This window comes from Elephantulus edwardii, unplaced genomic scaffold, assembly GCF_000299155.1.
Source record: "Elephantulus edwardii isolate Elephantulus edwardi_28Jun2011 unplaced genomic scaffold, EleEdw1.0 scaffold00052, whole genome shotgun sequence".
NCBI lineage: Eukaryota > Metazoa > Chordata > Mammalia > Macroscelidea > Macroscelididae > Elephantulus > Elephantulus edwardii.
Window position 1 is genome coordinate 3,374,954 of NW_006399802.1, and position 15,594 is coordinate 3,390,547.

General features: G+C 40.7%; 1 protein-coding gene across 1 annotated transcript in view; it reads left to right on the forward strand.

The window, feature by feature from the left end:
• Positions 1–15,594, forward strand: part of TDRD7 (tudor domain containing 7) — a 73,899-nt gene that overhangs the window by 36,782 nt on the left and 21,523 nt on the right. Inside the window, exons 8-10 of the mRNA XM_006886867.1 lie at positions 7,861–8,047; positions 12,700–12,811; positions 14,009–14,211. Coding sequence (XP_006886929.1) covers positions 7,861–8,047; positions 12,700–12,811; positions 14,009–14,211 — 502 coding nt within the window. The remainder of the gene's footprint in view (positions 1–7,860; positions 8,048–12,699; positions 12,812–14,008; positions 14,212–15,594) is intronic.

A 15,594-nucleotide genomic window follows, 5' to 3' on the forward strand; every position in this document is an offset into this window, starting at 1 on the left:
ATATCTCTGGATTACAAATGATTCTCATTCCTAAATCTAATTTGTGTGTAAATTGAAACAATTCCATTTGATTTGTATCTAATGCCAGTTAGTCAAATGTTTGTCTCAGTACATAGTGTACCTTTCTATGCATAAAAAAAAATAAAAGAAACACTTCTAGATAGACTAAAACATTTCTAACATAGTCATACAGTATTGTTTTGACGCATATCATAATGGAGCACTTGTTTGTTACTATAAACCATTATATGTACCTCAAATGTTGTATATAATAGGCTTTATGGGGCTTAGGCCTTATGTACATATAGATGTAAAGGCAGCAAGATATGACTTGATTGGAAAAGCATTGCCGAATTAATAGAAGAAGCAAGCTCCCTCCACGCCCCTCACATCATATTACCATTTAGTCTGGGATTGTGTAGATATGCTACATACAAGTCAGAATAGTGAAGCTTTGCCTTCCTAGTAGATATATTAGATACAACCGTGGACCCAAACAAGTTCTTGGTTACTTAAACTTCATTATCATTGCCTGGGAAGATATTGTTGCTGAAGTGGCTAATGAAAAATGGAATTACAGAATATAGTTTAGCTCTAGGTTCTTGATGTGGTCTTTTGGAGAAAATATGAACTACTGGTACTTGTAGTTTCCAGCTCAGAAAAAGGAGTGGAATCTGTGTACCTTGTTTAGAGTGTGAATGTGACTGGATAGATCAGGAAAAGACTGAAATAAAACATCAGGAATTCAAGCCCCTTAAAACTAAATATCCCTGTTATTTGGGCTGCCACCCCTCCAGAAACTCATAGATGAGCTGGTAAAAACCCCAACATAGATGACAAAATGTTTTATAAGAATTCAATGCAAAGATAGATAATGCTCCTCAGTTTAAGTGTTCAGTGACTTAAACATAATATTTTTGAATGCTTGAACTAGAACAACTATGGAAGCTTTGAAGGATGCCTTGTTTTATATGGAAATAGTAAATACATAGTTTTTCATCTGTGAGGTGGTATGACCTGGATATATGAATAGTTGGTTGAGGGCTGGCAATTCCCTGTTAGATATCTGGTTCTGCTACAACTGAAGTACCGCAAGTAAATTACTTTAACAAACGGAAAATTATTTTCTCACAGTTTAAGAACCTAGAAGTTCAAATCTCAGGTGCCAGTTTTAGGGAAGTCTTTCTCTCTGTTGACCCTAAGGGAAGTCTTTGACTTCTTCCAGCTTGTTTTCTAGAGTTCTGCATGTGCCTTAGCATTATTGTTATCCTGGATCTAGCAGACTCTCAGCACAAAGACCTGGAATCCAGAGGATTTATTTTGTTCCTGGTGCTTCTCTCTTACTGGTACTGACATCCTCCACTCCTCACTTATCTTTGTTTATCTCTGTAAGGTAAAAGGTGATACAGGCCATATTTCAGGAGAACTCTCTGGTTTATTCAGACTATGGTAGTTAGGAGTAGGATGTTTGTATTCCACTCTGATCTCCTTATAGTTTTAACTGATAAGCCACTGAGAATCATGGCCCAGTCAAGCTGACACATAATTTTTTTTGGGGAGGGGGGCAAATAGGGAATGATACAGTTCAATCCTTGACATCACACACTTTGCCCCCTCTACCTAAATTTATGTGCTTGCCACATGTAAAATATTTTCACCTCATCATTCATCCAATATTTTAAATTAGCTCTTAAGTCCAAATTCCATTCTGGGGCAAAATTTCTCTTCATCTGTGAACTACAAAGACTAGAATCCATATTCTCTCCTTCTAAAGTATAATTATGGATTAGTTACAAGGTAGGTATTTCCTTTGAAAGCAAGGGAAATTGAAGAGAAAGAAGAAATAATAGTCATCAAGCAAGTCTAAATCCTAATTTACTTTAGCTCTCAAGGCTTGAAGATAATTTTGTGTTCTTTGAAATCATTTAGACAGTGGTGTCCCCTCCACTCGCACTGCTCTCTGGATTCTGAGCAGAAGTCCCTCAACCCTAGACTTCCACTTACTTCCAGGCCCACTGGGATGACAGCTTCACTTTTTTGGCTTTGAGTGGTCCCATTCTCCTAGTCCAAGTGAGTGATAATCCTACTCCGTCATCCCTAGTTGACCCTGTTCTTTTGCCATCTGGGCATGGCAGCTATACCTTCACATTTTTTGACAATAAACCAAAATTTATGTCAGAAGAAACTAGAAATAAATTGCATTTAAGTGTCAAGAAGCCAAAACAAAGGGAAGAGATGCCAAAGTCAAAGAGCCAAACATGTTAAAGGGCAACTTGAGAAAACAAAGCAAAATAATATAACAAAATGTACAAAGAGCTGTAGTAGTCAGTAAAAAAAGAAAGAATTCACTCACTGCTTCTCAAGCTGAAAGAACTGAGAAATTCAAGCCTTGAGTTGGAATACTGAAAGATAATGTGGGTAATCTTGATAATGTGGATAAAATCTTGAATGATCTAGGAAGCATCAAAAAAAGATGGAGAAAATACACAAAATCACTGTACAAAAAAAATTTGGTTGACACTGAAAAAATTCCAGGCTATAACATATAAACAAGAGGTAATGGTCATGAAGTAAGAGGTTCAAGCTGTGCTGAAGGCATTGGCAATAAATAATGCCCATGAATTGATGGGATTCCAGCTTACATGTTTCAGCTAACAGATGCAACCCTGGATGAGCTCATGTGTCTTTACTAGGAAATATGGAGGACAGCTGACTGGAAGAGATCCATATTTAATATCACATACAAAGAAAATATTGCTGAAGATCACCCAAAACCAGCTAGGACAGTACATTTACAGGGAACTGCCAGAGGTTCACGCAGGATTCAGAAGGGGCCATGGCACTAGGGATTTCACTGCTGATAGAAGATGGATCCTGGCTGGAAGCAGAAAATACCAGAAGAATGTCTGTCTGTGTTTTATTGACTTTACAAAGATATTTGTGTGGATCATAACAAACTAAAACTAGCATTGAGAAGAATGGGAATGCTGAGCACTTGATTGTGCATATATGAAATTTCTACCCAGACCAAGAATCTCTTGTCTGAATGAGGCAAGGGTACACTATATGGTTTGAAATCAGGTGCAAGGGTATATGCCAGGGATGTATCCTTTTTCCATGCCCATTGGGTCTCTATGCTGAGCAAAAAAGTGATTGAAACTGGACTCTGTGAAGAATGTGGCATCAGGATTAGAGGAAGACTCATCAGCACCTGCATTATGACACAACTTGGCTTTCTGAAAGTGAGGAGGATTTGAAGATCAAGGACCTTCAGTATGTGTTACATCTCAACATCAAGAAAATAATCCACACCACTGGTCCAATAGGCAACAATATGATAGATGGAGAAAGCACCGAAGTTGTCAGTGATTTCATCTTCTTAGATCAACAATCAACACTCTTGGAACCAAGACTCAGGAAATGAGGATACTTACTGCACTGGTCAAGTCAGCTGTCAGGGATCTCTCTAAAATGTTGAAGAGCAGTGATGTCAGTCTGAAGACGGAGGTGCACCTGAATCAGACCATGGTCCTTTCAATCTCTTGCTACACATCTGAGAGCTGGACAGTGAATAAAGATAATAGAAGAATTGATTGTTTTGAATTGCAGTGTTGAAGAAGAGTACTGAATATACCATGGACTGCCAAAAGAACAAATATATCTTGGAGAAGGTTCAGCTAGAGTGCTTCATGGAGGCAAAAATGTCAAAACTTCATCTCTTATACATTGGATATGTTGCTAGGAGAGGCTATTCCTTGGAGAAGGATATCATGGTTGGAAAGATGGCAAGTCAGCAAAAGAGGAAATCCAATGAGATGGTTAGACACAATGACTGTAGCAATAGACTCAAATGTATCAGAGGTGAGGATGGCACAAAATAGAAAAGAGTTCAAGTCTGTTGTTCATAGTATCACTATAACTTGTCCTTTTCTGTACCAGACAACAACCATGACAGTTCTTCTGACACTCACGGATGACAGTCCCACAGTTCAGAACCAGGTTGGTGAAGACTAGACTCTTTGAAAACTAGAAGGCTGTAGCCTCACCCTTCGACACCAAGGAAGCCCTGCTTTCAACGTTCCTTGTCTCTGCAGCTTCCGCTTTCTGGTTCCCTGGCCTCTGTGTGTACTGTTAAATGCCCAGAGACACTAGATTCCATCGGTGAGCCTCAGGCCAAAGACATTTTTCTCACCTGGGAGGCACTCCACTCTACAAGCCAACCTTTTGCTTGTAGGCACTCAGTTCTCTTGTTCCATGAGTCAGCTCGCTAGCTGTTTCACACACATCTGCTGGTTCTGCTACGGCCATTTTGGGCCATCTGCTTCTCTCCCTTTGAGTCTGTAATCCCATAAACAGTCTCTTGGAGACAGTCTACCAGGCTTAAAACTCTTCTATTACTCATTGCCCACTTCCAAAACCACACTTATATTTTAGTTATCTGTTAGAGCAGTACCCTACTTCCAGCATCCAGTTCTCTCTGTTTTATCTAATGCTGCTGTAACATAAATTCTGCAAGTACTTGGCTTTAGCAAACAGGTTTGTTCTCTCAGTTTTGGAGGCTCACTCATTTCCACACTGCCAGTGAGTTTATTCTGACTCATAAAAACCATGTAGTATAGAGTTGAACTGTGCAAGTAGGATTTCCAAGGTTGTAAATCTTTATGGGAGCCAACTGGCTCATCTCTCTTTCAGTGAGTAGCAGGTGGATTTGAACTACTAGCCTTTTGATAAGGATAGAGTTCAACTGTGTAATAAAGTTTCCAAGGTTGTAAATCTTTATGGGAGCCAACTGGTTCATCTTCCTCTCAGTGAGCAGCAGGTGGATTTGAACCTCCAGCCTTTTGCTTAGCGCTGAAATGCTAAAACCACAGTGCCATCAGGGCTCCAATTCCAGGGCTGTCAGCTCTGGATTAAGGCCCTTGCCTTCTTTCAACTTTTGTGAGCCTGACATCCTTTGAAGATCTCCATGTGCCCTGGCATCAATATATTCCCCTGGGTCTGGGAGGTTCTCAGTACAGGGAGCCCAGGTATAAAGGACATACTGCACTCCCAGCTCTTTTTTGTGACGATATGGAGGTCACTCCTAATTAGATTTACTTCTTATATCTCCTTTTATATCTTCTACAGTAAAAAGGGATACAGGTCACACTGGAAGGTACCCTCACAATGGCTCAGGGCTGCATAAGATTTCTGTACCTCACCCTAATCTGATAGATCACATCATGAGGGGTGATTGCATTATTAATTATGTAACTGATAAGTTACGTTGATCCATAACTGTCAAACTACTGAAAATGCTGGTCTGGGCAGATTGACACAGATTTTATTGCAATCCCATTATGATTCACTATTCCATTAACATAAAGGAAGAACACCGAGGGACATAGTACTAACATTTACCATCTAATATTATCAGTAAAACCCTTAATCAGTTATTAATATTCTCTGGTGCCAGTACACTTTGATACCATTTGCTTGGTCATCAGCCAAGCCATAGGTTGGACTGGTCATGTGATTTCTGATGTTCTGGAAGGAATTGAGATTATGTTTAGGATTTCAGTGGTGGTTTTTAGCTAATCCAGGGTAATGAAAGCTCCAAACTCACTGCTCCTTAATAGATTCTGGCTCATAGCAACCATCTAGGACAGAATAGAACTACCCAGTAGAGTTTCCAAGGCTGTGACCATCACAGAACCAGACACTATGTCTTTCTTTTCCCTTTACCAAGCAGCTGATTAACCACTGTGATACCAAACTCAGTACTCTAGGTGGTACCTTGTACCATTAAATCCCTGTGTCTGGTCTCAGAAGTAAGCTGTGTAACAGTTTGCATTGCTAACACTCCCAAAGTAGCTTATACTTTCTTTGTCCCCTCTGCTCAGATAATATGGGGACAGTGTTTGAATTCATTCTTGCTACTCCTGACCCTCATAACCAGCAGCGGTCTCCTGTTCACACTGACCCCAGCATGTGTCTCTCTTTTTCTACTTGTTACTTTTGCTCCCTCACTGCCATCCTTCTCCAGGAGCCTGTGCTAGGAAGACAGCCAGATGGTGACCACAGCCTGACCTCCTCCAGTTGAGTGCCCAGGGCTGCAGCAGCACTTGCCAGGGAACATGTAGGGAAGCCTGGGTCTCCAGAGCCTTGGAGATGGGCGCTTGGTCAGAGCTGCAGACTTCCAAGGAGACTGCAGTCAAGGGTGCAGCTGCATTCCAGGGAGTCCTTTAACATTTGTGAGACTCCGTACATTTAAACGATAGCATATTGACAGTCTCCGCAGCTGTTTCTAGAGTGGCTCATATTTGGTTTCAAAATAGTTATTGCAGGGGGGAAAAAGGGCATTCTTTACCTCTTATAAAGGACTTTTAAGAGCAGTTCTGAGTTTTTTAGTTTGTTGTGTTTGAGTTTTGTTTTGGTCCCACCTCTGCCTCCTTCCCCCCAGTAGATTGGCTGTGGTGTCGTGTCTTCTGCTTTGCTAGTAGTACTAAGAAAGGATATATGAAAACTGTTAAACAGATAGTTACTTAAAGCTAGCTAGGGTCATTTGGGGTCCTGAGGAAGACCTGGCACACAATCTCCGTGTCTGGCTGATCCTGGTACTTGTACAGGACCACATTCCAACTAAAGAGCCTCCATCCTGTGTCCACAACAACTCCTATCATGTGCCCCAAACTCACATTGTACTTTTACATCCTGGAACGAGGCCCTTGGTGGAACTGTCTTCCAGGTCCAAAGGGCAAGAATAGAGCAACTTGCTGCGGCAGAAAAGCAAAATAATATGCCTTGCTAGCAAAACCTGACTGGGACAGGGTGGCTGCAGTTGTTGACAGATTGTAGAAGGAGGGGCTGGGGCAAATCTAGGGAGAGAAAACACGTCTCAGAAAGCATGTGACATTTTAGACACACAGGGCTGGAACAGCAGTTACGTCTGTTAAAGATGTCAAAACTCAAGACTTCATTTGTTCATATTTGTCCAGTAAGTTGGAAGAGTTGTCACATGCTTGGTTTTAGAGTATTTAAAGGCATTGTTTTTCTCTAGTTAAATTTTATTACTTTTCAGAACTTAAGCCTTATTAGGACAAAACTACCAGATTCTCTTCTCAATAATACACAAAGATTCCCAGCAGCTTTCTCAGAAACCTTAGCTTGAGCCTTGCCTGTCTGGCCTTTAGTGATGCCTCCTTTCCCCTTTATATCTTCCTCTCTTTCCTGTTCATGAGTCCTTTTGTTTTCTGTGAGCCTGTTGTTATTATGTGCTTTCCAGTCAACTGCAATTCAGTGACCCGGTGAACAACAGCTCTGAACCCTGTCCTCTTCTGAGACAACTTCACCGTCTCTGACAACCTGATCCCATTGCCACAGCCACTGTGTTAGTCTATCTCATAGAGGGTCTTCCTTTCCTGTGCTGACCCTCCACCCTTCCAAGCATGATATCCTTTTCCAAGGACTGACCACCTCCTGACAGCGTGCCCAAAATATATGAGACAGAGTTTCAAAATCCTTGTCTCCGAAGAGCAAACTGGTTCTACACTCTCCAGGACAGACCTGTTTTCCCCCGAAAGACTGTCCCCCAATGGCACTGGTTACACTCTGCTTCTCTGGATCACTGTTGAATGTTTGTTCTATTCTGTGGTGTTCAGGCCTCAGTCTTGGTTTTGCATATCGTATCTTATTTTATCAGGCTGCAAGTGTTTACTCCATACATGTCTCTTCCTTGCTGAGGTAAAGGACATCCAAAGGGGGGGGGGGGACCAAACAACCAAACAGGACATTAGAGAAAGCAGAGTGACGTCAATGAATTTCTGTAGCTTTTCCCTGCCGGGTTCCTACATTTGTGTTCTCTTCCCTCAACCAATTCAGGTATGTGGGGAAAGACTATTCTGCTGCTCAGGAGTTAATGGAAGATGAGATGAAGGAATACTACAGCAAGAACCCCAAGGTCGCTCCAGTCCAGGCTGTGCATGTTGGGCAGTTGCTGGCAGTAAATGCCGACGAGGATGCGTGGCTGCGGGCACAGATCATCTCAGCAGATGACAAGAAAATAAAGGCAAGCACTGCTTATTTTGTCATAGCATTAGCAAGGTAAATACCAGGAAAGTTTTCAGATGTCATTGCTGCTGTTAGTATTGTGTCCTTTTAAAGTGTTTCACTTTCTCAGAAATAGAAGAGATAATAGCTGTTCAAGATTACCTGTCAGCTTTCAAGTCACTGATGGTCTTATTTCCATTTCAGACCAAAAAAATAATTCTCCATAACCTATGGTCTAACCAGGATAAAGCATTTCATCCCATTCCTGTGAGCTAAATAATTAAATACTGCTCAGAGCTATGTGGGCTTCTCACCAAGAACGATATTTTGGAGTGAAGAAGCAGCGGATCAGAGGCGAAGACATGCTTTCTCTCCTGCAGTCAGAAACCTGAAAAGGACTTGAATCTTCTTCTAAGAGCTACTGCTGTGTGCTGCCCTCTCTGCCTCTCGGAAAGGACAGAGGGTTTTTCTCTCCCCCTAACTGATTCTTAGATTTCCATACTTGACCATATCCCTGAGATCAGTTTTTGCCTTTTCTTTCAGTCTTGAGATTTAAAACCAGAACTTTGTTGCCCAAAAGGCACAGTCTTACTGGGATCAGTGGAGCCTTAGGGCTGTGGAGCTACTAAATGGATGCTCGAAGGAGGGCCGCTTGAGCTATGCCTTACTTTTTAATGTGCCACTTCTTCCTTTGTTGTTGAAAGCTGTGTGTTACTTGGAATTTTCATTTTTTGTTATTGAATTTGTCTGTGGAATCTTCTCTGTTAACGCCTTCATGGCAGTGAGGCTGCTGCTTTGTGGAGAACTTTGCAGGAGAAGGGGCCTTGTTGAAGATACTTGTCCTTCCCCAAAGGCAAATGTTCCACAAGAGATTGGCTCATTTCTATCCTCACTGGGAAACAAACTGTACAGGAGGGGAGGCTATTTCTCATCACCCAGTCTCAGTCCTCTCTTTCTTTTCCAATAGGATTCTCACAGTCTGGGAGAGGAAACACATCAAAAGACCTAAGAATTCTCTCTATATTTTGCAAGCAGGGAAATACACTTCTATTTTTGCAGGCTTTTCTGTACGATAAAACCTTTTTACCTTCCATATAGATAGCTTCAGCTCCCGACTGTGCAAAGACATTTGACTGTGTGGCTCATAGCAGACTATGGCTAGCATTGAGAATAATGGGAATTTCAGAACACTTACTTATGCTTGTATGAAACCTATACCTAGACCAAGAACCTGGTGTCCAAATAGAGCAAAGGAACACAGTTTGGTTTAAAATCAAGAAAGGGCTGTAATCCTTTTTCCTTACCTACTCAATCTGTATGCTGAAGTCATTAGAGAAGCTGAACTCTATGAAGAAGAGTTTGACATCTGGATTGGAGGAAGATTAATCAACAAACTACATTATGCAGATGACACACCTTTGCTTACTGAAAGCAAAGCAGACTCAAGGACTGCAGCCTTCTATGTGGATTACATCTCAACATCAGGAATATACCACGTGGTCAACAGGCAACATTATGATAGAGAGAAAAGATTGAAATTGTCAGCTATTAAATCTTGCTTGGCTGAAAGATATGGGAAAGAATTGGGAATTGTTTAGGATCTATTAGGATTGAGATCAGTTAGATTGCAGGTGGATGAGTTTGGAGCTCAGAGAAAGTAACAACTGGACAGATATCATACTGGAAGCATCAGCATATGTTTTGTTGTTGTTATGTGCTGATCAGTTGCTTGCGACTCATAACAACCTTATGTGAACAGCTCTGAACCCTGTTCTATCTTGAGCCAACCTCACTGTCTCTGATACACCTACTCCCATTAACACAGTCACTGAGTCAGTCCATCTCATCTAGGGTCTACCTCTTTTGCTCTGTCCCATCACCCTTCCAAGTATGATATCCCTCTCCAAGGACTGGTCCGCCCTTGCAGCACCCACAAAATATGTCAGATGGAGTTTCAGAATCCCTGCTTTCAAGGAGTAGCCTGGTTTCACCCTCTCCAGGACAGACATATTTGTTCTCCTAATAGTCCATGGTATTCTCAGTACTCTTCTCCCACACCACAACTCAAAGGCATAAATTCTCCTTCTGTCATCCTTAGTCATTGTTCCACTTTTTTATGCATAGCAAGTAATTGCAAAGACTATGGCCTTAATCGGGAGCACCTTAGTCTCCAGACTGACATTACTCCTCAGTACTCTGGAGAGGTCCATCACAGCAGATTTTCCCAATGCGATTAATCTTTTGGAGTTCCTGGCTGCTGGTGCCAAGAGTGTTGATTGTAGAGCCAAACAAAGTAAAGCTGTGAACAATCTCAGTCTCTTTACCGCCTATCATGATGCTTCCAGTCAGCCCAGTGGTGAGACTCTACTTAAAATCATGGGACTGAGTAAGATCTAGAGAATGAATACAGATAGAGAAGTAAGGAGGGTACAGGGCCATCTCTGAAACAGTTGAGTGTTTATATGGTGGACAGAAGAACAGTGAGGACTTCAGGAGGAGGAAGTACAAGTGGAGGGCACCACGGAAGCCAGAAGAAGAAAGTATCTCACATAAAAGGAAGCAGACAATTGTCATTGCTGCTCAGAGCTTCTAATTTTTTAGAAATAAAAAGAAACCCTCAGTATTTTGTACAGTAGAAAACCCCTAAAACTGCAATAAATTAGTTTTTAAATACCTAACCCATGACACGAACTTCAAGTAACTCTAACATATTTTAAGTAACATACTTGAAATAGCTAATCCATGAAATGAGCTCTTTTCTCACTCAGTGATCTTGTTTTTCTTTAATTGTGCTGTGCTTGGTAGAAGTAAAATATTTCCTTTTTACTTTCTACTTGTTAGATCTTCGTGACTATGAGAAACAGGAAAAGTCCAGCTTTGAAGCATATGGACACACCCCTCACAATGTAGATGTCTATTTGCCTAACCCAGACCTGTTTTCCAGGGATTTTAAATAAGGGTGATGCTAAGTGTTGTGAGATACATGACCACGTGATGGCACCAGAGAACAAGGAACGGGAATGCCAGGATTGTGTGCTCCCTCGTGTTGATCCCAGGGCCTTAGTGAAGAGATGTCACGGACCAAAGCACACAAGGCTAGGTGTGGCGACACTCAAACTGGGAAATGCACATGGAGGTGTTTTAGCTGCCTCATGAATATGTGATGTAGTGATCAAAAGTCAGAAAGGAAGAGGAAATAAAAAAGAAGAATCTGTAAACATTAAAATCCTGAGGGCTTTCTATAGTGGTTATTCTTTGTTATGCTCAGAACACATTCTCAGTTTCCTTAGAGTCATGATTCCACATCGTGTCCTTAATGGTTGGGAAGAATGGAATCTAAGTTGTAGGTGGTAGTGATGGCTATTAAAGGAAACAAAAGCTGCCTGAATCCTAAGGCAGGTGAGAAGAACAGGTGCCAGCTGCGGGTGGAGAAGCAGATTTGTGTGCTTTAGATGGCTGACTGCCTGGCAGGGGGACCCTGGCAGGGATCTGGCCCTGGGGCAGTATTGAGTCAAGTGTGAACCACAGACAATCTTCTCTGATACAGACAGACCCTCTTATCACATAAACCCTTTTCCTCTAGGAAGGCAGTTGGTATTCTGTGGCTTTCTTGTCCTTAGAATTTCTGCTTGTTGGAGTTTTTGTTTTGTTTATTTGGTACAAGACTCTTGGTACTGAGAAGCTGGTCTGTATATTCCATTTTCATGCAGAAAGTAAAAGGGCCTGTCTCTGTATTACACACTATCTGTTAGCCATGCTATTACCCTTTAGATCAGAGATCCACTGATTTTTATTTTTCAAATCACCATCATCTGCTTCAGTTAGAGAAATGTATTATATTTTCTGTATTTATCCTGTGATTCTTAGATATAATTTTAAACTCATAGCTTAATGAATCTATGTTCTCTTTTTCTAAAATAATCACCAGCATAATATCTAGACTTACTCATCTGCACTAAATGGGAGCCAAGAGTCACACCGGTTTCTTCAAGCACTGAACTCTGTCCCGCAGAGTGGGGCCTCTGTTGAGCTGGATGAAGCCTAACCAACTTTGCACCCACACGCTTCTACCTAATTCTGTCATCAAAAGTTCCATGTTAAACCATCAGTATTTTCGTCACTAGGAAGTATGTTGGCCTCTGAAACATTATGGTTCAGAGTTGGCAAATGCCTTTTTGAGGAATTTAGAATCTAATAAATAGAGTGACTTCTCCAGAAACAAATACTGCTGCCCAAGGACTGGATGGATGCATGAAACCAAGAAGAAGCGAATGCAGGGATAGGAGTAAGGAATGTGGGACACTCAGGGCGGGAAGAGCCACACGGACGTGCCAGTGAGAAACTGTCATTGACAAGACATCAGCCTTCAACACAGTCTTCCCCTTACTCTTCTCACAGGCAAAGAGGCATGGAGAGGGGTGAGGCCCATGAAGTCAGTGGGCCCAGTTTCCTTTGCAGTCTGTCTTTTCAGGTGGAAATCAGAGGTCACCTCTCTTGGCATTTTGCAGGCACCTGTGGGGTCCTTACACTTGGCCAGGGAAGTACTAAACTCACTTGAAAGTGTTGATTCTGGACTAAAATGGAGCCAGTTAAATGTACTGAATGGTTTTTAAATAAAGAAATTAAGATTGAAAAACCTTACTTGCACCTAATCTTGTTTTTTATTCTTAGGTATGCTATGTTGACTACGGTTTTAGTGAAAACATTGAAAAGAGCAAAGCATACAGATTGAATCCTAAATTCTGTTCACTTCCATTCCAAGCCACAAAGTGCAAGCTAGCAGGTGAGAAGAATTGCTCTTAATGCTTTCTCCATCTTAATACATGAATAAGTATTATACATCTGGATGGTTAAATATTATAAGGAACTAACTACTTTAAAGTCTTTTAATAATCTTTCTTGGAAAGTATAAATAATGTCATGCTTAGTGTTATTGTTGAAAGGTACTGTTGTGTCATCTCCCACTCATAGCTTCACTCATAGTTCACTCAATCCTGTGAACAACAGGTCAGTTGCCCTGTGCTTAGTATGTTGTTGTTGTTGTGTACCGTAGAGTTGGAACCAAATAATAGTTGACCCTCCAGTGGCTTTTCAGAGGCTGTAGATTGCATGACAGGAGATTGCCCATCCTTCTACTGTGGAGCAGCTGATGAATTTGAAAAATGTGCCTTTGGGATTTGCAGCACAGTTTCTTGCCACTAGGCCACCAGAATTCTCTACTATATGCTTAGTATGTTGTTGTTGTTGTTCGTTTGTTGTTATGTCCTGTCAAGTAGACTACAACTCATAGCAACCTTAGGCACAGTAGCTCTGAATCTTGTTCTATCCTGAGCCAGTCTCACTGTCTCTGACCCACCTACCCTCATTACTCCAGTTATTGTGTCAATCCTCATCCGTGGTCTTCCTCTCATGCCCTGTCCCTCGACCCTCCCAAACATAATATCCTTCTCCAAAGTCTGGTTCCTGCTGGCTACATGCCCAAAGTACTTTTTAAAAAGGAATAAAAAGTATTCATCTCCATTTCCAATAAAATTATGTTCATTTTATGAGAAAAACACAACTATATTATTTAACTAGAAAATGAAAAAAGTAAAGGATAGGCTTTTGAAAGAAAAAGACAAACATATGACTGGCTGTTTTAATTAATAGCTTTTTCTTTATATGTCTTCTCTTTCAAATATGTATGTGTATATATATAAAGTAAAGGTTAGTTTTCCTAGAATCTCTGATAATCAACTTTTCTTCTTGTTTTAGGATTGTCTGATTTAGTACAGTAATTAAAAAAATACTCATACTTTTTAAAGGAGAGATAACATGATTATAAAATAACATACGGTTGTAAAATGAAACTCCGTTTAAAATTGAAGAGTTTTGTCATAGAATCCTAATTGTACAATAAATGTTCAAACCAGAAAAAATCAGTGTATGTGTCTAAAAATGGTTTCTCGAAGTCAAAATTGAAATACTCAATATTTTTCAGGCCTGGAAGTTCTGAGTGATGACCCTGATTTGGTGAAAGTGGTTGAATCTTTAACTTGCGGGAAGATCTTTGCAGTGGAAATACTCGACAAAGCTGACATTCCCCTTGTTGTTCTGTACGACACCTCAGGAGAAGACGACATCAACATCAATGCCACCTGCTTAAAGGCCATATCTGACAAGTCACTAGAAGTTCACCTTCAGGTATGACTGTGATCGTTACAGGCGCCTCTTTCATGTAGATTGTACGAAGAAAAGTCATCAGGAGAGTGTTACACATCATAGACTAATAATTAAGCACACTGTGTCTTTTGTCTTATTGCACATTTAGGCCATCATTATAGTTATAAAATGTTCCAGATTTAAATGTTGCTGTTGTTAGGTGTCATAAGTTGACTTCAGCTCATAGCAATCCTTTGACCAGCAGGTCTGAACCTTTCCCTATTCTGTACCATCCTTGTGGTCTCTAAGACGCTGGAGCCCGTTACAGTTCCCGTGTCAAGTCAATCTTGTTGAGGGTCTTCCTCTGTCCTCTGACCCTCTGTCTTTCCCACCGACAATGGTGTCTTTCCAATGACTGGTCCCTCCTGACCACATGCCCAAAGTATGTGAGATGAAATTACACTGCCAGGCCAACCTAGCTGCACTTTGTGGATCATAATAAATTATGGATAGCATTAAGAAGAATGAGAATCCCAGGACATTGAATTGTGCTCATTTAAAAGATCTAGACATTATAAAAGTCATATTCATAAAGCAACAGGATTTTTTTGCTTGTTTGCTTGCTTTATACAGTAGTAACTGACTAGAAAATATACTTGATCTCATGGATCCTAACACCAAACATGAAATGTGTAGAAACGAGAATGCAGCTGGAAAATTTAAAACCATACACATACACAAGTAGATTTGAATAAATAGAAAAACCATCCTCTTCTCAGCTGGAAAACTCAAAATTTTAAAATACTAATTCTCTCCCATTATTAGTCTATCAATGTAAATATTATCATAGAATTCCAAAAGATTTGGTTTTTCTTGGGAATTTTTCTAAAATTACCCCAAAATTCTTCTGAAAATAAAACAGATATACAAGAGTGATGGAAAACTTTGGAAAACCTGAAATATTGGGGGAATAGCAAGCCTTTCCAAAAATGAAAAGACAGAATATCAGTAATTAAAACAAAATTATTGTTGTTTTTGTTATTGTTATGTGCCATCAAGTCGCCTGCGACTCATATACAATGATCACGAAGGTGGTTTTCCCAGGGCAAGGCTTAGCCATTGCACTCCAGATGTGCTGAAACCTGTGATTTCCTCAAATGTAGCAAACTTGACTGTGTAATTTGTGGTAAGAACTAGGTTTGCACTTTCCCCTACAAGAAGGGGGAAAAATATATTCCTTTCTATGAAGATGACACCAAAAGCTAAAAAGAACAAAGCTGCAATAAACATGGGTGTGCATATATCTGCTTGGATGTCAGCTATGATCTCTTCAGGGTATATTCCCAGTAGTGGAATTGCTGGGTCAAATGGTATCTCTATTTGCAACTTTTTGAGAAAGCGCCATACTGCTTTCCACAGGGGTTG